Below are 20,280 nucleotides of genomic sequence, written 5' to 3'. Positions count from 1 at the left end.
CCATTTTCCCCCGTCTGTTTGCTTGGACATCATCAGAATAATCTCGAATAATCTCTGTGCACGGGAGGACACTGTCCCGAGTGCACAGGCCCCACAGGACGGGGGAACACAGTCTCCAACTACAAATCCAATAAAGGTTTAATAACCAGGATATACTTTCTAAAACCTCTAAAACTCAAGAACAAAAACTCTTGAAACTCCTCAACGAACGAAAAAATTAAAAAAAAAACTAAAAAAAAAAAAACCAAATTAAACAAAAAAACACAACAATGAATAAACGGTGGAAACGCTTTTTATGTTAAACATGCACATTATATGTATAATCTAATACACGTACACACATGTCCACGCCACACGACTGCGGGCGGCGCCTGGGTCACAGCTGAGAGCGCTGAGACCTGCCTGGGGAGTCCCCGGCCCCCCCGCCCCTCAAGACATTCCTCCAAGGAAGACTTAAGCACACTCACGAAGTGCCCGAAAAGGTAGCGTCACTGTTGGGAAGACGCCAATCAAACCACAGTGAGAGGCCACTCCACTGTGGCAACGCTACCTCCGAACAAAACAAGTGTTGGAGAGGACGTGGAGAAATTGAAACTTTTGTGCACTGCTGGCTGGAATGTAAACGATGCAAATGCCATGGAAAACAGAGTGGAGCGTCCTCAGAACTGAAACACAGAGCTACCATGCGGCCCTGCAAGCCCGCCTGCAGGTGTGCCCGCCCCCAGATGGAAGCAAGGTCTTGAGATCATCGAGCACCCGAATTCACAGCAGCGTTTTAAACATAAGCAAGAGGTGGAGACAATCTGGTGTCCGCTGTTGGGTGAGTGGGTTTCACAGTGGGGTCTGTCCATGAATGGAATATGACTCATATTTACCTGGAAAAAAGGAAGGAAATCCTGACACAGGCTACACCATGCGTGAGCGCTAAAGACTTGGTGCTCAGTGAAACCAGACACAAAGATAAGTTGTGTATGATTCTACTTCTATGAGGTCTCTAGAATAAGCAGACTCACAGAGACAGGACAACAGAGGTCATCCCAGGATTGGGGAGGGCGTCCCTGGTGGCTCGGCGGTAAAGAATCCACCTGCGGTGCAGGAGACACGGATCCGACCCCTGGGTCACAAAGATCGCCTGGAGATGAGAATGGCAACCCACTCCAGTGTTCTTGCCTGGAGACTCCCATGGACAGAGGAGCCTGGCGGGCTGCTGTCCACGGGGTCTCAGAGTCAGACATGACTGATGACTGAACCATCAGCAGCCTGGGGGAGGAGAGTGAGGAGTTTCCGTTTGGGAAGATGAAAGTTTGAGAGAGAATGATGGTAGTTGCACAACAGTATGGATGAGCTTACAGCTGATATTTAAATGTGGTTGAAAGCGTATAATTTCACACAGACGAACGTGGCCTTAACTGCAGGTGCTGAGTGGGTCAGAGCTGAGAGCCCTGGGGCCTACACTTTGGGACTCTCTGTGCATCCCAAGTGCCCGCCTCTGGGTCCTGGCGGCTCTGAGGTCTGAAAGGGGCAGGGTAGGCTCTGCTAAGGGGCTGGGCCTGGCTCCAAGATCCAGAGGCTGTGGAGGGGGAATCAGGTCCCAGCTTTGTCCCCAGAGTCAGTGGCCCCGGGCAGCTGGGGAAAGGGATCTGGTCCCCCAGACGTACCTGTGTGCTCAGGGCCACAAGTCGTGGCCGGAGTCTCAGAGGAATCAGATGCTTCTCTCTGGGACTTCCTGCTGCTACCCAGGCGTGGAGGAGCCGCCTGGAGCGTCTGCAGGGGGAATGCAGTGGGCCTGCGGTGGGTTGGGGTCCGGCCTCTTATTTGACAAGAGGAGAGGCTGCCGTCCATGGGAAGGGACTCCTCCTTGAAGAGGCGGGCCTCTCAACACAGGACAGGCGCCCCTAGATGCAGGGCCGGGAGCACAGGAACAGGCCCAAGGGGACACGGGAACAGGGCCACTTTGGCACACAGAGACAGGAGGATGGGGACACGGGGAAGCAGGGACGGGGACACAGGGGCAGGGGCACGCAGGGGCTGGGGCACAGGGGCGTGGGCACACAGGGACGGGAGCACAGGGGCGTGGGCACACAGGGGTAGGAGCACAGGGGCATGGGGACGCAGGGACGGGAGCACAGGGGCGTGGGCACACAGGGGTAGGAGCACAGGGGCATGGGGACAGGGGGGTAGGAGCACAGGGGCGTGGGCACGCAGGGACGGGAGCACAGGGGCATGGGGACAGGGGGTGGGGGCACAGGGGCACGAGGGAGCCAAGGGTGTGTAGGGATGGGGCTGCGGGGAAGGGACTGGGGGTGATTGTGCTGTGGCCCTGGGTGACCTCAGGGAGGCCACACCCACAGGGCGGTGTCACATGGTGGGCAGTCATTGTCACCACACTGAGAGCCACAGCATGGGGCCTGGGGCTGTGAGGGGGCGGGGCACGCAGCTCCCTCCCTGCTCAGCCCAAGGCCCTCTGCTTTCCGCGGCCCATCACCCGACAGGGGAGGCCTGGGCAGAGGCCTGGGCAGAGACCGCGGGCCGGGACCGTCCTGGGAGTGGGTTCAGACAGCCCCCTCCCCTCTGCCGCCGTGCGGGGCAACCCCCCTCAACCCGCTCTGGGCCCGGCTCACGGGCCACATCCCCAGCAGGACTGCAGTCAGCACAGCCCGGCCTGAGACTGAACAGGCCACCCGCTCGGCCTGGCTGGCCCCTCCAGGCCCTGGACTGGCACCAGGGCAGTGGGGGCCCTTCTGTCCTCTGGGTACCACGGCACCAGAGAGGGGCTGGCCTGAGGGGGCGAGAGAGGGTCCTGGATCCCAGCTCGGTGTCCGAAAGAGCGGCCCCAGCTCCTGTGTGGGCGGCGCGGCCCTCGAGGTTTCTCAGGCGCTAGGCTCCTTTCTAGGGCTGCTGACCCCACCCCTTGCCCCAGGGCTCAAGAGCTGTCCTCCCGCCGAGCTCTATCTTCCTAACTCTCCCTTCCTCCCCCTCAAGGGCAGGCCTTCCCCAGCCTCACTCAGGAGACGGCAGGGCCAGGAGGGGGCTGGGCAGCAGCCGGGCGACGGGGAGGTCACCTCCTACCCACACGCGCGTGGCATGGCGCCCAAGCCGGCGGTGGCCATGGAGGATGGGAGGCTGGGCGGGCACACCCCCGCCCCAGCACGGACCCTCGAGCCCTCAGCCCACTTCCGTGCCCCCACGGTGACCGTCTCCACGGTGACGCAGACGGAAGGGCCGGGAAGCTGGCACTGGGTGGGTAGGGAAGTGCTGCTCACAGCGCCGCCCCAGCCGTCACGTGAGGGGTTCCTCTGGTCATGTGACCCCAACCGCCTGACCCGAAGCTGCCGGGCAAAGTGAACATGAGCCCCCATCCCTGGCCGACCCTGCTCTGGGCCCTGGTTCTGCTGCTGGGGCTGCAGCCACGAGGTCTGGAGGCCGGGGGTAAGTGTGGCCCAAGGCCCCCATCCCTGCCCTGGGCCCCACTCCCCATCCCCCGCGACCCTTGCAGGGCCCGCCCCCACACCCCCCTCAACCCGCGCCAGGCCCCCTGCACTCAGCCCTGGGCTCCAACCCCCATCCCCCGCGACCCTTGCCAGGCCCCAATCCCCGTGCCCCCTGCCTGGCTCCCTCCCATCCCCCCCCATACCCCTGCCTGGCTCCCTCCCATCCCCCCATACCCCCGCCTGGCTCCCTCCCATCACCCCTCACCCCTACCAGACCCCCAATCCCCGCGCGCCCCACCCGGCTCCCTCCCATCCCCCCCCCCCCACGACCCCTGCCGGACCCCCAATCCCCGTGCCCCCTGCCTGGCTCCCTCCCATCCACCTCGATCGACACCCCCCAGCCCGTCCCCCATGGCCCCGATGGCTCCCCCGACCCCGCTGAGCGTGGTGCCCTCTAGCCCACAGACCCAAGGACCCTGAGTTTCAGGAGGCCTACTTCGAGCAGCTTCTGGACCATTTCAACTTTGAGAGGTTTGGGAACAAGACCTTTCTCCAGCGGTTCCTGCTGACAGGTGAGCCGCCCCGGGAACAGCGCCCGCTGCTGGTGAGGGGGGCACCCTCCCCCACCCCTCACTCGCCTCCACCCGACAGAGAAGTTCTGGAACAGGGGCGAGGGGCCCATATTCTTCTACACCGGCAACGAGGGGGATGTGTGGTCCTTCGCCAACAACTCAGGATTCATCCTGGAGCTGGCAGAGCAGCAGGGGGCCCTGGTCGTCTTTGCCGAGCACGTGGGTACCGGCTGGGGCTGGGCGGTGTGGGGGTGTCGCTCTGGGGGCTCAGAGTCAGCGCCCCCCACCCCTGCCGCCCACCTGCTTGCAGCGTTACTACGGAAAGTCACTGCCTTTCGGTGAGCGGTCCACGTGGCGTGGGTACACGGAGCTGCTGACGGTGGAGCAGGCCCTGGCTGACTTCGCAGGGCTGCTCCGGGCGCTCCGGCAGGAGCTCGAGGCCCCCGATGCCCCGGCCATCGCCTTTGGCGGCAGGTGCGTCAGCGTCTCCTTTCTCTCCCCAGCAAGTGTACTTGGCCCTGCCCAGAACTTCTGTGGGTCTTGGACGTGTCGGGTCCTGGGGGGCACAGGGCGGGAGGCCCTGGGAAGGCAGAGGACGTGGGTGTTGGCCACACAGCATGCACGCTGAGAGGCTGCCGAGTCTCCCTTGCAGGCGACGGGGCGCTGGGGGTGCCCCAGGCTAACTCTGCAACCGCACCAGCTACGGGGGGATGCTCAGCGCCTACCTGAGGATCAAGTACCCACATCTCGTGGCGGGGGCCCTGGCGGCCAGCGCCCCTGTGGTCTCGGCGGCAGGCCTCGGCAACCCCTACCAGTTCTTCCAGGACGTCTCCGCGGTAAGCCGAGGCCCTAGCCCCTCTCTATCCTGGGCAGCCCCGCTGGTGGGTGCAGCCACAGCCTTCCTCCCTGCAGGACTTCCAAGGCCAGAGCCCTGAGTGTGCCCGGGCCGTGCAGGACGCGTTCCGGCAGATCAGGGACTTGTTCCAGCAGGGAGGTGAGGCGGCTGCCCCCTCCAACCAACACCATCCCGCCTCCCAACGTGGGCCCGCGCCGCCCCGCCCCCACCGCAGCCCCCTCTGGCCCGCGCCGCCCCGCCCCCCTGCAGCTCCCTCAGGCCTGTGTCAGCCCCCACAGCCCCCTCAGCCCCCTCAGGCCCGCGTCCCCCCTGCAGCCCCCACAGGCCCGCGTCCCCCCCGCAGCCCTCACAGGGCCATGTCCCCCCCAGCAGCCCCCTCAGGCCCGCATCCCCCCCACAGCCCCGCACGTCGTTAGCCAGGAGTTCGGTACCTGCCAGCCCCTCTCCGGACCAAAGGACCTCACCCAGCTCTTCGGCTTCGCCCGGAACGCCTTCACCGTGCTGGCCATGATGGACTACCCGTACGCCACTGACTTTGTGGGCCACCTTCCTGCCCACCCCGTCCAGGCACGTCACCCGCCCCTGCCGCCCAGAACCTGGGGAGGGGCCCAGCCACCCTGGGGTGCTCAAAGGCACCCGGGCCTGCCCCGGGGCCTTGTGCCCGCTCAGCCCTGGGACCAGGGAGGGGTGGGGCGGCGCGGCTGCTGAGGTGTTCCGTGCTCCCCCAGGTTGGCTGCAGCCGGCTGCTGAGCGAGAGCTCAAGGATCGCGGGGCTTCGTGCACTGGCAGGTGCGTCTGCCCCCCTGCCCGGACCGGTGCTGAGCGCGGGGGCCCCCGAGTTGGTGGGCAGCAGCCAGGCCCCAGGAGGGCGGTGTGGGGTGGGGAGCCCCTGGGAGGAAGTGGCCACCCCCGTGGGCCACCCCCTGCGGAGCATGGCTCCGGGGCCTTCTGGAAGGCCCCCAGTCAAAGGGCAACACACCCCGTCCCAGCCCACCCTGCTGGGAGGGGGCACGTCAGGTGGGCTGACCCGCCACCCTGAGCGACCCGGACGGAGCGGACAGCACAGCCCGTCCCCTGGGACCAACACCCGGTCCTCGCTGGTTCCACTGGGCCTGAGAGCCCCGACCCCTGCAGGACCCCTCTAAGTGGACAGGGTGGGTGTCCAGGCCCCTGGCCCCAGCAGCCCTCTCCCTCAGGGCTGGTGTACAACTCCTCTGGCATAGAGCCCTGCTACGACATCTACCTGCAGTATCAGGCCTGTGCTGACCCCACGGGCTGCGGCTTGGGCAGTGATGCCAAGGCCTGGGACTACCAGGTACGGGGGCCTGGGGGCTCGGGGCGGCTGGGTACAGGGGGCTGGGGGCCCGGGGCTGCGTGGGCTGGCCTGATCACAGTGTGGTGGCCCGCAGGCCTGCACTGAGATCAGCCTGACGTTCTCCAGCAACAACGTGTCCGACCTCTTCCCCGAGCTGCCCTTCACTGAAGCCCAGCGCCAGCAGTACTGCCTGGACACGTGGGGCGTGTGGCCACGGCAGGACTGGCTGCAGACCAGCTTTGGGGGGGGCGGTGAGGCCCACGGCGGGGGTCGGGGCGCGGTTCCTCCCACCGCACTGAGCAGGCTCCTTCCCAGGCTCCAGGACCCAGCCCCTGGGTCAGGGTGAGGGGGCCCCCAGTCCCACCACGCTCCCTCCATCTGTTTCAGACCTCACAGCTGCCAGCAACATCATCTTCTCCAACGGAGACCTGGACCCCTGGGCGCGGGGCGGGGTGAGTCTCACGGGAGCCTGGGCCCGCGGGCACCACTGCCTCCGCCCCCTCCGTTGGCTCCCGGTCTCCTTCCCGTGGCCTGGCATCTGCTCGTTCACGGTCATCTTTCCTTTCTAATGAGGCTACTCTCAAGCCCCTGCGGGGGCTGCATTCTACCTGCTGGGACGAGCAGGTGGTGAGCACGCGCCCCTGACACAGGCTCCTCCCACGACAGATCCAGAGCAACCTGAGCGCGTCCGTGCTCGCCATCGCCATCCGCGGGGGGGCGCACCACCTGGACCTCAGGTGCGCCGCCTGGGGAGGGCTCGGTGCCTGGTTGGGGCGGGCGAGGGTGGCAGGGCTCAAGGCCGGCCAGCTGAGCGCCTCCCTGCCCGCCCCCAGAGGCTCCCACCCAGACGACCCCGCATCCGTGGTGGAGGCCCGCAGGCTGGAGGCTGCCCTCATTGGCAAGTGGGTGGAGGCAGCGAGGTCCACGGGGCTCCAGGGCTGAAGGCTGCCCGCCGCAGGGCCAGAGACGACCGGCTGGGGCAGGCACCGGGCCCCGGCTCCTGCAGCTGGAGCCGTGCCAGGGTGGGCAGGGCCTTGCCCAAGGAGGCACTGGACAAACACTGCTGGCCTGTCAGGCGTGTCCAGTCGTATCCGTCCCGTCGGAGGCTCTGGACACTGGCATGCTCACACCACCTCGTCAACGTGGCTGTTGAATAAAGCAGAGTCCTCAGCTCCGCGTGCTGTCCTGCGTAGGGCGCGTGGGCCTTTACCACGGCAGGAAAACCCGAGATTCCACAACCAACGGCTGCCCCAGTGACCCTCCACCCTTCTCAGCCGTGCTCTCCATCCCCAGCTACTGCAATGGCCCCTGCGGCCCCCAAGTCCACCTGCTTGGGGCCAGGCTGGCCCAGGGTGGGGGGCAATCTGCTTCACTGGGCCAACTGTGCCCCGCAGGGCCGCAGAACGTCAAAGACGAAGCCTGTGGTCCAGAGTCCGGACAAACCATTGCTGAAGCGGCTCCTGGGCTGCAGGGTGGTGGTGGGGCACACTGTGGGCCCTCCGGCTGGTTTCTGCACACAGGCAGCCCCAAGAGGCAGGCCCTGCTCACATGTGGGTAGAAGCCCCGCTGGGCCCGTGGGCAAGAGGGGGATGGCAGCCTCACAGGATGGACACAGGAGGGCCGTCAGGACCAAGTGCCACCTGCGGCTGAGCCAGGGCGGTGGGGAGGCCCCTGCAGAGTCTGCCAGCAATAACAACGTGTCTCGTCACACAGCCGGGGAAAGGGTCAGCCCGGCCCATGAGGGCGCTGGCCTGGGACTGGGCCCAGCCTGTGGATCTGGCTTCTTGCTGGAAAGCCACACCGTGGTCACTTCACTTCACTCGCTCTTGTCTCTTTGCAACCTCATGGACTGCAGCACACCAGGCCTCCCTGTCCATCGCCAACTCCCGGAGTTTATTCAAACTCATGTCCATTGAGTTGGTGATGCCATCCAACCATCTCATTCTCTGTCGTCCCCTTCTTCCACCTTCAATCTTTCCTAGCATCAGGGTCTTTTCAAATGAGTCAGCTCTTCACATCAAGTGGCCTAAGTATAGGGGTTTCAGCTTCAGCATTGGTCCTTCCAACAAATATTCAGGGCTGATTTCCTTTAGGATTGACTGGTTTCATCTCCTTGCAGAACCAAGGGACTCTCAAGAGTCTTCTCCAAGATCAGTTTGAAAGCATCAGTTCTTTAGCTTTTAGCCTTCTTTATGGTCCAACTCTCACATCCATACATGACCACTGGAGAAACCTTAGCTTTGACTAGACAGACCTTGCTGACAAAGTAACATCTGTGCTTTTTAATAAGCTATCTAGATTGGTCATAGCATTTCTTCCAAGGAACACGCATCTTTTCATTTCACTTTCACACCCTGGTCAGCCCTAAGGAATGGGTGCTGCTGGCTGAGCAGAAGGGACTTGACAGGCCAGCCAGGCGCCTTGAGAGGAGCAGCAGGCGCTGGCAGCCCACACCCAGGGCAGCGGGCGGAGCACAGGGCCCACTGAGGCCCACAGCCAGCATCTCACACCCTCACCCTGGGGCCGCCTGCCCAGCACAAGTGCTGTGTGTGGACGTTTCCACACTTCCCGGGGCAGAGCCAAAGCTGACGTCTGGACATGGGACACCAGATCTGCCGCAGCCCCTTGTGCCGACCTCACGCTGGAAATCAGAAAATAAAGACGAAGCACATGCCATTCAGAACAAGTGTACTTTTATCGTGGGTTAGAAGTCCCGTCTGTTGGGCTGGGAGCCGGTGAACATGCCCCCCAGCCTTGCCCAGCCCTGTAAAGGCAGGGGCGGATCCCTGAGTCCAACGTGTAAACACCACAGCCAGCCAGGAGCCCGAATCCCCATGAGGTCAGGACGCCCCGAGCCCCTGCGTCGGGCGTGTTCACAGGCTGTGATCCCGAGGCTGGGCTGTACTGGGCTGTGCCCAAGACTGTCTCTGATCATATCGCAGGCTCTGGGCCAAAGTGGCTTGGGGTGACCAGATGCCCAGGACCCCGAGGAAGCCCTTGCAGGGCAGCAGGAGAGTGTTCAGGCTTCAGGAATGTAGATCATTTGATTTGATTTTCTAGGAAGAAGGAAGAAACTCGCTGAGTGGACAGGATCCCCAGAATCACACCGCCCATTTATTCCTATGTGTTCCAAACGGTGATCCAACAGGAACCAGGCGAGGAGCACAGAATCAACGGCAGAGCACCGGACGCCCAGTGGCCACCCCGAGCAGCTATGAGGCCCCGAAACATCCTGGCCCTGTGGCCCACCGGCCTCTGTCACCAGCCCGGCCCGGAGCACGTGCCGCCAGCTGAGGGGACACCTCACAGCCAAGGTCAGGGCCTGGGTCTTGCCGACAGGCATCCTCACGGACAGCACATATCAGCCTCCTGGGCAGCGCCTACTCGTGAGCCATCCCGCCCTAGGAGGGGGCCCAGATGGGCAGGGGGTGAGCCTCTGTGTTGAACACGTAGGTGTCCAGGCTCAGCAGGTCGGGGTCGTCAGAGAAGAGCAGATACAGGTATTTGAGCGTCTCTCCCAGAAAGAAGCTCTCCATCTTGTCCCTGGGCTGGGGGTGGCGGGGGTCCTGGACGTTGCTGATGGAAGAATAGCCGCCCGAGGGGACCTGCTCGAGAGCCGAGGCCGCAAATCACGATGCTGGCTCAGCCCTCTGGAGGGCTGCCAGCCAGAGGCGCGCACCCCGGGGCCTGGCCCACCCCAGAACACACGGCCCCCCAGGGCAGGGTGTGGGGTGGAGAGGACTCCAAAGCCCAGAGGGAATGGCCACCTGGAGGTCAGCCATGGTTCCCTTCAGTGACCAGATGCCAAGTGCCACCTCCAAAACCTGTGCAGGCCTCACAAAGGCCCCAAGGCCACCCGAGGGGTGTAGAGTCCACCTCAGGGGCCACAGGGCGAAGGTCAAGTCGCAGCCCTGCCAGGGTGGGCAGTGGGCCCTGGGCATAGCAGGGGGTGGTGCGGGTTGGGGCCCCCGGCCTGGGGAGTAGTGGCTCAGAGGTCACCGACTGCTGGATGGAAACACGCTGCCCAAGCCACATGGAGGACCCAGCAGAGACACAGTCTGTGCGCCTCGGGCCACTGCAGGGACCCTCCCGACACAGCTGTCCCCCAGACAAGACAGACAGATGCCCCGACCCCCGGGCCCTCACAGCAGGGCAGGGCCTCCCAGTGCAGCCCCTGGGAGGTGACAGTGAGGCCCTGGGGACACGGCGGGGGCTCACCCGCGTGTAGGTGTTGAAGCTGTGCAGGATCTCCCAGCCCCAGTCCTGGTACTTGCGGTCGCCCGTGAGGCGGTGCAGGTAGAACAGGCTCTCCACGGTCTCGGGCCGCAGCAGGTTGTGTCTGTCGGCCGCCTGGGGAGGCACATGGGCTCAGGAGGTGCCTCCCGGCACTCCCATCTGGCCCAGCCCTGGGCCCAGCATGGCTCACCTTCACCTGAACGTCCTTAACAGCCTTCGTGTGGTGGAGGTTGAAGTGTGCGATCTCGGGGCTCAGCCCCGTCTCCATCTGACGGTACATCTGGTAGCAGGTGTCCATGAGTGCCTGGGCCAGCTCCATGTGCTCAGCAGGCAGGCCGTGGTGGGCACCCAGAGCCAGTGTCCCCGGCAGGAAGCACACCAGGTGGTCCTGAAACCACAGCGTCACCTCAGCAGCAGGTTCAGCGCCGTCAGGCCTCAGACAGGGGACTGGGCTGCGGGCCAAGCACCTGGGGCCCCACACGGGCAGGGGAGCAGCTTCTGGAAGGACCACCTCAAAGGCTGACAGAGCCCTGGCTGCAGGAGAGCAGGACGGGGTGCAACTGGGAGTGGGGGTTCCCCAAGAGTGTGGAAAGAGAGACCGGGGCAGGGCAGGGGACCTGGAGGAGGTGGGGGCTCCGGGGTGGGGGCCCTGGCACCCCACAGACCTCAGCTCCTCCTGCTGCTCTCACGGGACACCCACATCCACCCAGGACCGCCCCGCTCCACAGCCAGGATCACGAGGTCCCCCCGGTCGTCCCCACTCAGAGCCATCAGACGTCAAGCACAGAGGCCGGGTCCCCACGCTGCCTTGAGGCCGCATCAGGGAAACACCCTCCCACTCACCATCTTGGCGCTGAAGCGGCCGTGGTTGAGCTCCCCAACGAAGGTCAGCTTCCTGGGCTCAGACCTGGCGAGCAGGTGCTTCCTGATCCCGTCCACGGCTTCCAGGTAGTCTTCCAGCAGCCTATGCAGAGCAGCGGGGCCTGTGTGCTCTGGCCAGGTGGGCGCACAGCCCTCAGGTCCACAAACAGGGCTGACCCCGAGCTCCTGTCCCCGTTCTGGGATCTATGAGGCCCGGCCCTGCCAGCCCCATGGGGTCAGCCTCTCGGGCTTCTGTGCCACCCCACTCCAGTGAGGCCAGTGCCTCCCAACCAGCCCCAAGGGGCCACTGGAGACCAGCCTCTGCCCACCTGATTCACCCTGAACCAGCCTGCGGGCTCCCAGTCAGTGACACTTCCTGGGCCACAGTCACCCCCAGGCTTGAGGCTTGAGAGGATCCCAGCACCCCACTGGGGTTTATCTCTTTTATAACTGAACAAGGAGCGACCAGGCTGCTCCCTGGGAATGTGTGAGTTTTCAGTGTCAAAGTGCTAAGCGTGAGGAGGCCCACATGGCCCTGGCTGCCTCCCGCCGGAGCCGACGACCTAGCAGCCACAACCCCAAGGAAGACCCCTGTCTGCCCACCCCGGTGGCTGGTCCTTGCTCTGCATATAGGATGAACAGAAACACCCTTCCCCACAGAGGGCCCCGCCACCCCGAGCCCGGGGGGCCACCCCGAAGGCAGAGAAACAGGCCTCACTGCCGCTCCTTCTTCCCGCCCTGGATCCACTGCTTCAGCAGGTACTCGTAGTAGCTGTCGGCCCTGGCGCCCAGGGTGAACACGCCCAGGTGGGTGAAGCTGCCGCTGTTGGTGTTGATGAACATGGGCACCAGCCCGTCCAGCTTCCCGTGCAGGGCATGCACACGTCTCGTCACCTCCTCTGCGGCCTCCTGGGCAGACGGTGGGGGCGGTGAGCAGGTGAGCTAGGTAGAGGGGCTGCCGGCAGCCGACCGCGGGGCTGAAGCTGTCCTCGAGACCCTTCCCAGCCCTGAGCCAGGAGGACAGGTCAGAAGCAAGTGGCCTGTGTGGTGTGACCACGTCCCAACCTCAGGACAGCACAGGCCCCTCACGGCAGTGCCCGGCCGGGGACCTGCTGGGCCTCCTACGCAAAAGACACGCGGCACGTGGACACACACACGACAACACACCACTGGTTAAAAATCAAACCCAACTGGAGGCACCGTCACACCCCCGTGAGGAGGGACAAGTGACAGCTGGATGGCGGACAAAGGCACGTCTGGACAGGTGGACCCAGCCCGGGCCCTCCCGCCAACGACCCAGCGGCACACCAGCTGAAGCTTGGCAGTCATCAGCCCAGCAACAAGTCCACTGTGTCAGGGATTCTCTAAGCTGAGAAAGGAAGGATCCTGACCGGTCCTGCCACCTTGAGACAGCAGGCTCACTGGCCACCCAGACTGCAGCCACGGCAGGAGAAGACGCCACTGAGCACGGGGAAAGCTCCGCACAGCCTACCTGGCTGCCCAGGCTGGTGGAGTGACAAACGGGAAGTCGGTGAACAGTGCTGGGGTCGCTTGGGTGGGGGGGACAGTTCTAGAGGGGGACGACGGCCAGACGCGTGAGCACAGACAGCCACGGTTACGGGAGACGGCGGGACCTCTCGACACAAACATCTCAACAAAAACAAGATAGGGTGAGCGGAGGAAACAAGGAAAGCTCAGCGGATGCCGACACGCAGACAGACCCGCCACAGGAGAGGCCCTGTGGAGGCAGGTGGCAGACGCTCCTGAAGACAGAGACAACCAGAGCCAGCCAGAGAGACAGGTCCGCCATCCCTCCACACACACAGTCAGCGCCGCGAGCCGGAGCCAGGCCGGCACCCCACTCCAGCTGCCCACCCGGGACAGCGTGTGGGCCCCGTCAGGGCGCCACAAACGGGACGACGACGACGTCACCTACGCTGACCTGGCTACGAAACCCAGAGCTCCAACACACCCCGTGGCACTCAGCCACAACACAGCAGGCGGTCCTCGCCACTGCAGGAGGGCACAGGACAACGGCAAGTGGACACCAGGCCATGCCGAGCGCAGCAGGACAAGCCGTCAGCTGTCGGGGCCCCGCAGGCCAGGCAGAGGACTCGGCCTCCAGTCAAGGCCTCTCCCATCTGCGCCTCTGGCATCACCAGAAAATGCGATTCTGCAGGAGAACGTGGGACAAGAACCAACACCGACGCGAGTCTCGTGGCCCAGCACCCACAACCACGCAGACCTGCACTCGCCTCCACGAGCCGGAGACGGCCCCGCAGAAAACCCGCACCAGCCGGGGGCAGAGCCCCCCCATACCTGAAATTTCTTATCCCCCGTGAGACGAGAGAGCTCTCGGAACTCCAGCTGAATGCTTGTCACCTCAGCCACCGTGCTATCAGAGGTCCATCGGGGTGGGTGAGCAACTCCAGTGCCAATGTTTACATCGGAGTATGGAATCTTAGAGGGTGTTCGGAAGGCAGGCATTAACCGATTTCCAAAATCCTCCTGACACACAACACAGCGATGAGTCAACGATTCCTGCTGCTCGGCGGCCTTGTCTCCACGACACGATGGTGAACCCAACACCCCTTTTCATCTAATTCCGTGGACAGACCCGAGTATGCTGGCTTCACCTGACCCAACCCTGGCCAGCTACAAAAACCGAGCTGGACTCAATTCATTCAGAATGACCTCACGGGCAGGCAGCAGGCTGCCACAATGCTGCTTCAGCCACCCACGTGCTCAGAAAGAGACGCCAGAGCGGGAGGAGACAGAACCGGAAACAAACGCCCGCCACAGCCTAATCCCGTGAGAAAAGCATTGACTGCTGAGCACTTGAGACCCCAGTCCCCCCAGGAAGCGAGCAGACCCGACGCCGGGACACTCACAGCCTTCTTCAGGAAGAGGATGTCCCCAGACAGGTGGAAGGCACTCAGAAGCCCCCCCAGGATCCGGATTGTGCTCTCAAACAGGTTGACGTCCACATCTTTCTGAAACAATAACCTCTTCGACACCCAATTCCTGGCTTCTTGAAATTCTGCCACGTGGAACAGCAGAGACACAGGAACAAATGAACAGGCCAGCCTTTCCTGGCCGGGCCCTCAGGGCTCTGCACACCCCTGCAGGGTTCCGACATCACCTCCTCACGCAGGAGGGGGGCCCAGGAGTCCTCCAACCGCACAGAAAACATGGGGCCAGCGTGCAGCTGGGGGAAGGCTGTGCAGCGTGAGCACAAGTGCTCAACGTCAAAGCCACGCTACAGAGAAGCACGAGAGAGTGAGTGGCTGGAGGCCTGCAGTGCAAGTGTTAGACGGAACAGGGCCGTGCGCGCCAGTTCAGAAATACCCAGGACACGCCACCCGTCTCACCCTGTCTCCACCGACAAGGCCTGAGGGAGACTCGGGGCGCGGCTGGCCACCGCGTCGGATCATGTGCCGCCTCCCCCCACAGGGCCCTCCTGACCGCCAGAAACACGGGCTGCAGACGCCCCTGGACTCCACCCTCCACCACGCTCGGCGCTCTGCAGGAGGCGCAGGGCGCACAGATGTGCGAGGACAGAGAGCTGCCCACCGCCAGCACAGCCACGCTGGCAGCCAGGACAAGGGGAAGCACAGCCCAGCGGGACGCAGCGTGTGGTCGCCTCCCAGACCAGGCGCGCTCGGGCCCGAGGGTCACGCGCGGCGAGCTCGAGCCCACCACAGGGACGGCCAGGTACCTTTCTTTAGCCCCAGAATCCACATGGTGTCCAGCGCGTCGATCAGCGTGAGGCCGAGGCCAAACCACTCGCTGAAGGACCTGGTCAGGGGCTTCAGCTCGTCGTGGCCCCAGGCGAACTTGCGGTATCCAGCCCACGCGTGGAGGAAGGCGTCTACCACAGCCTTCTGGCGCTCGTTCTGGGGGGCTGGGAGGAGGAAAGCAGGGTGTGGGCACCCAGGCAGACCTGCCCTGTGGCCCCACAGCGAGTGAGCCTGCCGTGGGGGCACCTTAGGCTGCAGTGAAGGCCCAGCTGAAGATACCACCGGCCCAGGCTGGTCAGCCTGCACCAGGTCCCAGCAGGGACCCCCCTCCAGGAAACAGCGAAGGAGCGAAAGCGAAGGACCCAGTGTGCCTGGTGTGCAGTCTGGCTTGTGGACATCAAACGTGACGGGCGCTGGTGACCCGGACAAGAAAACCTTGTCTGACCAATATAGAAGGTCCTTAATAAGCTAGTAATAGAGCTACCATGTGACCCCGCGACCTACTCCTGGCTATAGATCCGGAGAGAAACACGACTGAACGGATCCACGACCCCCAACGTCACCGCAACACTGTTTACAAAAGCAAGACACGGAGGCGACCTAAACGTCCACCAACAGAGAAACAAAGAAAGAAAACGCGTTACATGCAGACAGCAGAAGCTCACTCAGCCTCGCAAAAGAGTGAAGTGATGGCATTTGCAGCCACATGGGCGGAGCTCGCAACCGTCACAGTGAAGGAAGTAGCTCAGACAAAAGACAAGTATTCTGTGACACCCCTTATACATGGAATCTAAGGAAAAATGATACAGGTAAACTTAGTTGCAAAACAGAAAGGGACCCACGGACGCAGAGAATGAACTTACGGTGCCGGGGGAGTGAAAGCGGGGAGGACGTAGTTAGCGAGTCTGGGCAGCCTCGTCTACACTGCTCTACTCTAAACGGGCAAACACAGCATCTACCTCACAGCACACGGACCCCTGCTCAGTGTTACACGGCACTCCACACACAGAAAAGCGTGCAGTAGGATGCGGACGTGTGTGTACGGTTGAGCCCTTCCCCTGCTCATTTGAGACTGTCACAACACTGTCAGTCACCTCTACTAGAATACAAAATAAAAGTTAAAATGGCTGCAGCACCGGATACTGAAAGACATCTGTCCGGGAGACAGACGTCGTCACCAAAGCTATAGAGTGCCTGACCCACAGGAGCCTGGTCCACCTGGGTGTCCAAGGCTGAGCCGAGCTTTCGAGGGACAGCAGGAGCTGCACAGCCACCCCAACTCTCAAGCGTGTCCTTTGCTGCAACACTCAGAACGAACAGCAGCTGAGGCCGGAGGCGGCAGGCGGACCTTACCTGGGTTGGCCTGAATCCTTGCTGCCTTTGGGGAAGGCCTGGCAGGGAGCTCTGCCTTCTTTCCAGGAGGTTCAGTGCCCTGCTGTGGCTTGGTCCCTGCTCCCCTCCAACTACAGGGAGAGAAACGTGAATGCTCAGAGCAGGGACAGAGGTGTGGATGCCCCAAGGCTGCCACCGAGCTCAGGCTCAAACTCGCACGCTCCCCAGGGGACCACGAATGGACAAGCCACAGACACCCTATTCCGCGAGGGCGCACGGTGTGAAACACAGGAAAACACTTGTTAGCACTTTGTCAAAAAAACCAGAAAACACTGGTTCCCAAGATCAGACCATCTCTGATGCTCCCGGTACCTGAGGCCGTCTCTCTGCGCCTCTGCTCCCCAGCCAGCCTCGCCCACCACCTCTGCCCTCCTCTGGGCCCGGTCCTGCCTCCTCTCCTGGGGGTCTCCATCGGGCGCTCTAATCTGCAGGTTGGGGGGTCCTCGTCGGAAATGCCTTTGGGGCTTCTGGACAGAGACAAGAGTCACTCGTACAATGATTCCATCCCGCTTCTAGGACGCAGCCCATCCCGTCAGACCTGGAGCCACATAGGGAGCGCTGTGGACTGGCTGAGCAGCTGCCGTTTCCTAGAGGAAATGCTTTCCACTTTTCATACGATGCGCAGCTTTGGGAGGAGCCCCTTTCTCGTCAGATCCTGGCTCTGACTCCCTGATGGAGGCTCTGCCGATGGGTGAATGTAGCCCTGGAGAGTCAGTTAAGCCCCTGGCCAGAGCGTGTCTGGGAGTCAGACCCTAAGGGTAGCAGGGCAGGGATAAACCACCCCATCCCCGTCGATGGAGCCACAGAGAACACTGCCCAGGCCTGCACCCGGGACTCCCACCTCAGCCTCGGAAGGCTGCGGCAGAGGCGGCCGGTCAGTGACAAAGCGCCGTGGGAGGCCGCACTCATCCTGGCTCCAGCCCCCCAACAGTGGCTGTGACAGCAACTCCTCCAGCTCCCAAGGACACAGACCCGTGAATGGAAAAGCCTCTGGCGGCAGCACCCACGGACACCTTGGGGGAGGATCCGTGAAGACACCCCCTTCCAAGATCCAAACCCCACCGAGCCGGGCCCCCAGGTCACGAGAGTAGGTGCGGCTGAAACAAAGCTCCATGGATGAAGCAGGTCTCGGGGACGAGTGCCGGCATCGGACCCAGAGAGGAGGTGCCAGCGGACTCAGGATGCGCAGGGACCCCGAGACTCGCTCCACAGGAGACGTGGATGTCCACGCCTTCATCCCAGGCCCCTCCTGGACCCCAGAGTCCAGGTCATGGATGCTGAGGTGTGGAAACGTGTCTCTCGGAGGAGAAACAGCCACGTTCTGCTGTCACATGACCGTGAAGTCAACACACAAGAGTGGGCACAGAAGTGACAGAAGGAATGCTCTTGGCTCTAAAGGGAGAAACCGGCTCTCTCACACACAGACCTTCCAGAGAGACGGGGTGAGAGCAGGCAGCCTGTGGGGCTTGAGGCCGGCATCAGTCCCAGAGCCTCTCCCTGGGGGCGCCTGGGCACACCTGGACACCCCAACCCGCAGGAGCGTGCACCTGGCACAGAGCACCCTTGGTGCTCAGAGGCCGGCCGCCCTCCTGGGGTGGGACCTGCCCTGGCTCTGGCTGACGCCTCGCCCTCTAGTCTCCACGTGCTACCCCGCCCTCGCTCGCCCCCCTGGACGGCTCGGGGTTCCCCAGGACGCGACCTCACCCCTGCCCCCACCCCTTCTGGATGGCAGGGGGTGAGGGCACCTGCCAACTCCCAGTCCTCCCTGCTGACCCCACTGTGATGCGGAGGCCCCAGAACCTCTGTCTGGGCAGGTCCAGAGTGGAGCCCCCGCCTGACCGCCCCCGGCCAGTAGCTCCCAGAGAAAAGGGCCGGTCTCTCTCACCTCCCAAGGACCCGGAGCAGCAGATGGGCCAAGAGGACAGAGGACAGAATGGCCCTCCTCCTCTCTCCGCGTCTCCTCCATCCCCCCAGCCCAGAGCAAGGAGCCTCAGGTGAAAACCTCAGACACACGGCAGGAAGCAGGATTCTTCCCAGTCCCTCTCAAACAGCCCACGCTGTGCTGAAGCGCCTCTGGCCTGGACCCCAGTTGCGACTCCACCTTCAGTTTACTCCAAGTACCTGAGGCGACAGCCCCGCCACGGCCTCCGGGTTCTCAGCTGCTTTCTGAGGAGCTGGCAAGACGGGAGGATTTGCTGGTCTCATCTGCCCTGCTGCCGCCGACCTGCTGTCCACAGCTAAACAGGAGAATCTATTTTATCTCCAATACGCCTCAAGGCCCAGAGGAGAGTCAAAGGGCGCTGGAAACAGCACCTACACAGCCAGCCCTCCTGGAAAAGGACAGGCTGGGGCCTCCGCAGAGGGCAGGTCAGGGAATTCCAGAGTGGCCTCAGGGAAGCAAAGCCTGCCCATAGCCCCCGGCAGCTTCTGTCTTTACCCCACCACAACCCACACACTTGGCCTCTATCTTTCCACTTCGAGGAGGCCCACGGTGGCACACGGGCCATTCACGGGAGCCAGCCGCGGGCTCTGCAGCTTTCCTCCTCCAAGGAGCCGCGAGCAGAACCCAGGAGGGAGCTGCCCCTCCTGCCGGCACCTGCGCTTCCTTCCCAGCACTGCGGTGCGTGTTAGGAAGCACCTGCAGCACAGCGCGTGCAGACTCCGCCTGTACCCTCGGACCTGGATCTCGGTGTGAGACGGCCGGCGGACAGGCCGCTTCTCACAGCAGACGTCTGGGAAACAGTCACACACGGCAGATTAACAGCCACCTTATAGCGGGGGGCTGGGAACATTCTAGGCTTCTCCTTATCTCACTTCCCGCCAATGCGTTGAAGTCTGGGCCTCCTGCCGCTGCCAGATCGCTGTGCCACCCCTTAGTCAGCCCTCAGGACACCCGAGGATCATGCAAGCTGGTACCTGTCCACTCGTCGGCCACGTGGACATAGGACAAGAGGCCGAAGAGCATCAGGACCAGCAGCAGGAAGAGGGCCACCGTCCGCTGTAACCTCGACAGCTGCTTCCATTTCTGACGGACAGAGAACGACCATTTTACTGAAAGGAGCACACGGAGCAATCTCTCCCGCCGTGTCAGACTCCGGGGGGATGAGGAGCAATTCCCGAGGCCCAGCGTGGGGCTCTGCTGCTTCTGAACCGGGACGTTTCCTCCAAGCGGGGGCCGCAGGCTGGAGCGGTACTGCAGCCGACACCCGCACCGGCTTCGTGGGTGCTAATGACTCGCAGCGTCCCACTCCGTTCGAACCCCATGGACTGTAGCCCGCCAGGCGCCTGTGTCCATGCGATTTCCCGGCCAGCACACTGGAGTGGGGAGACACCTCCTCCTCCAGGGGGTCACCCCGACCCAGGAATCGAACCCGCGTCGCCCCTCGACAGGCGGGTTCTTTACCGCCGAGCCACCTGTGAAGCCCCAGCGGTCGGAGCTGGAGAAAGGAAACTCCACGCAGACACCGTCTGTGCCCACAGTGGACGGTCGAGAGGGACCCGCAGCCCTCCTCGCCTGGGCCCCGCGAGGCCGGCCGCAGTCGCGCCCGGTCCCCAGACCCCAGCCCGGGGAAGCGCCGACCCGGCCGCCCGGCCCGCCCCTCACCCGCCAGCAGGAGCGACGCCTCAGGCCCTGGCCGCCATCGTAGCTCCGGCCGGGGCTCAGCGTCACCGAGATGAAGTCCCGACGCGCCGGCGCCGGCGGCGGGTACATGACGGCCGCAGGGGCCCGAAGGGCCTCGCCTTCCGGCGGCGTCAGGAAGCCCTGCTTCGAGCCGGGCTGAGAGACCAGTCGGTCTGAGTCGGGTGTCCGGCCATAGCGGCGCCGTCAACTCCCCGCCCATCGCGCCGCGCCGCGCCGCCAATGCGCCTCTGCCGC

At 63.5% G+C, this 20,280-nt stretch overlaps 2 protein-coding genes and 1 long non-coding RNA gene across 6 annotated transcripts; 1 reads left to right on the top strand and 2 right to left on the bottom strand.

The window, feature by feature from the left end:
* Positions 1-961: 961 nt before the first annotated feature.
* On the bottom strand, positions 962-1,740 carry LOC133257819 (uncharacterized). The gene is made up of 2 exons (XR_009739705.1): positions 1,659-1,740; positions 962-1,512 (listed from the first exon to the last, which is right to left on the bottom strand). It is a non-coding gene; the product is annotated as an uncharacterized LOC133257819 (long non-coding RNA).
* A 1,315-nt stretch (positions 1,741-3,055) lies between these two features.
* DPP7 (dipeptidyl peptidase 7) lies at positions 3,056-7,344 on the top strand. 2 transcript variants are annotated; one of them, XM_061434248.1, is made up of 13 exons: positions 3,058-3,429; positions 3,890-4,003; positions 4,083-4,222; positions 4,314-4,477; positions 4,704-4,839; positions 4,916-4,997; positions 5,260-5,426; positions 5,588-5,648; positions 6,056-6,174; positions 6,269-6,425; positions 6,562-6,626; positions 6,841-6,911; positions 7,008-7,344. In XM_061434248.1, exons 1-13 carry the CDS (start codon positions 3,348-3,350, stop codon positions 7,114-7,116), a joined length of 1,467 nt encoding a protein of 488 aa, XP_061290232.1. In that variant the 5' UTR covers positions 3,058-3,347; the 3' UTR covers positions 7,117-7,344. The 2 variants fall into 2 exon arrangements, with proteins under 2 accessions (XP_061290233.1, XP_061290232.1); XM_061434249.1 differs by lacking the exons at positions 6,056-6,174; positions 6,269-6,425 and having other exon boundaries at positions 3,056-3,429.
* Positions 7,345-9,266: 1,922 nt separating this feature from the next.
* Positions 9,267-20,274, bottom strand: MAN1B1 (mannosidase alpha class 1B member 1). Of its 3 annotated transcripts, none has more exons than XM_061434241.1 (13): positions 20,008-20,274; positions 19,320-19,428; positions 18,525-18,640; positions 16,716-16,870; positions 16,365-16,474; positions 14,990-15,175; positions 14,163-14,311; positions 13,591-13,779; positions 11,990-12,180; positions 11,254-11,374; positions 10,601-10,798; positions 10,393-10,524; positions 9,267-9,779 (listed from the first exon to the last, which is right to left on the bottom strand). In XM_061434241.1, the coding sequence occupies exons 1-13, from the start codon at positions 20,113-20,115 to the stop codon at positions 9,576-9,578; spliced, it is 1,968 nt and encodes a 655-aa protein (XP_061290225.1). In that variant the 5' UTR covers positions 20,116-20,274; the 3' UTR covers positions 9,267-9,575. The 3 variants fall into 3 exon arrangements, with proteins under 3 accessions (XP_061290225.1, XP_061290228.1, XP_061290227.1); XM_061434244.1 differs by having other exon boundaries at positions 18,525-18,630; positions 19,295-19,428; positions 20,008-20,199; XM_061434243.1 differs by lacking the exon at positions 13,591-13,779 and having other exon boundaries at positions 20,008-20,199.
* Between the last annotated feature and the right edge of the window lie 6 nt (positions 20,275-20,280).

Source organism: Bos javanicus, chromosome 11, assembly GCF_032452875.1.
Source record: "Bos javanicus breed banteng chromosome 11, ARS-OSU_banteng_1.0, whole genome shotgun sequence".
NCBI lineage: Eukaryota > Metazoa > Chordata > Mammalia > Artiodactyla > Bovidae > Bos > Bos javanicus.
The sequence above is the reverse complement of the archived record's forward strand: the minus strand, read 5'-3'. Positions and strand labels throughout refer to the sequence as shown.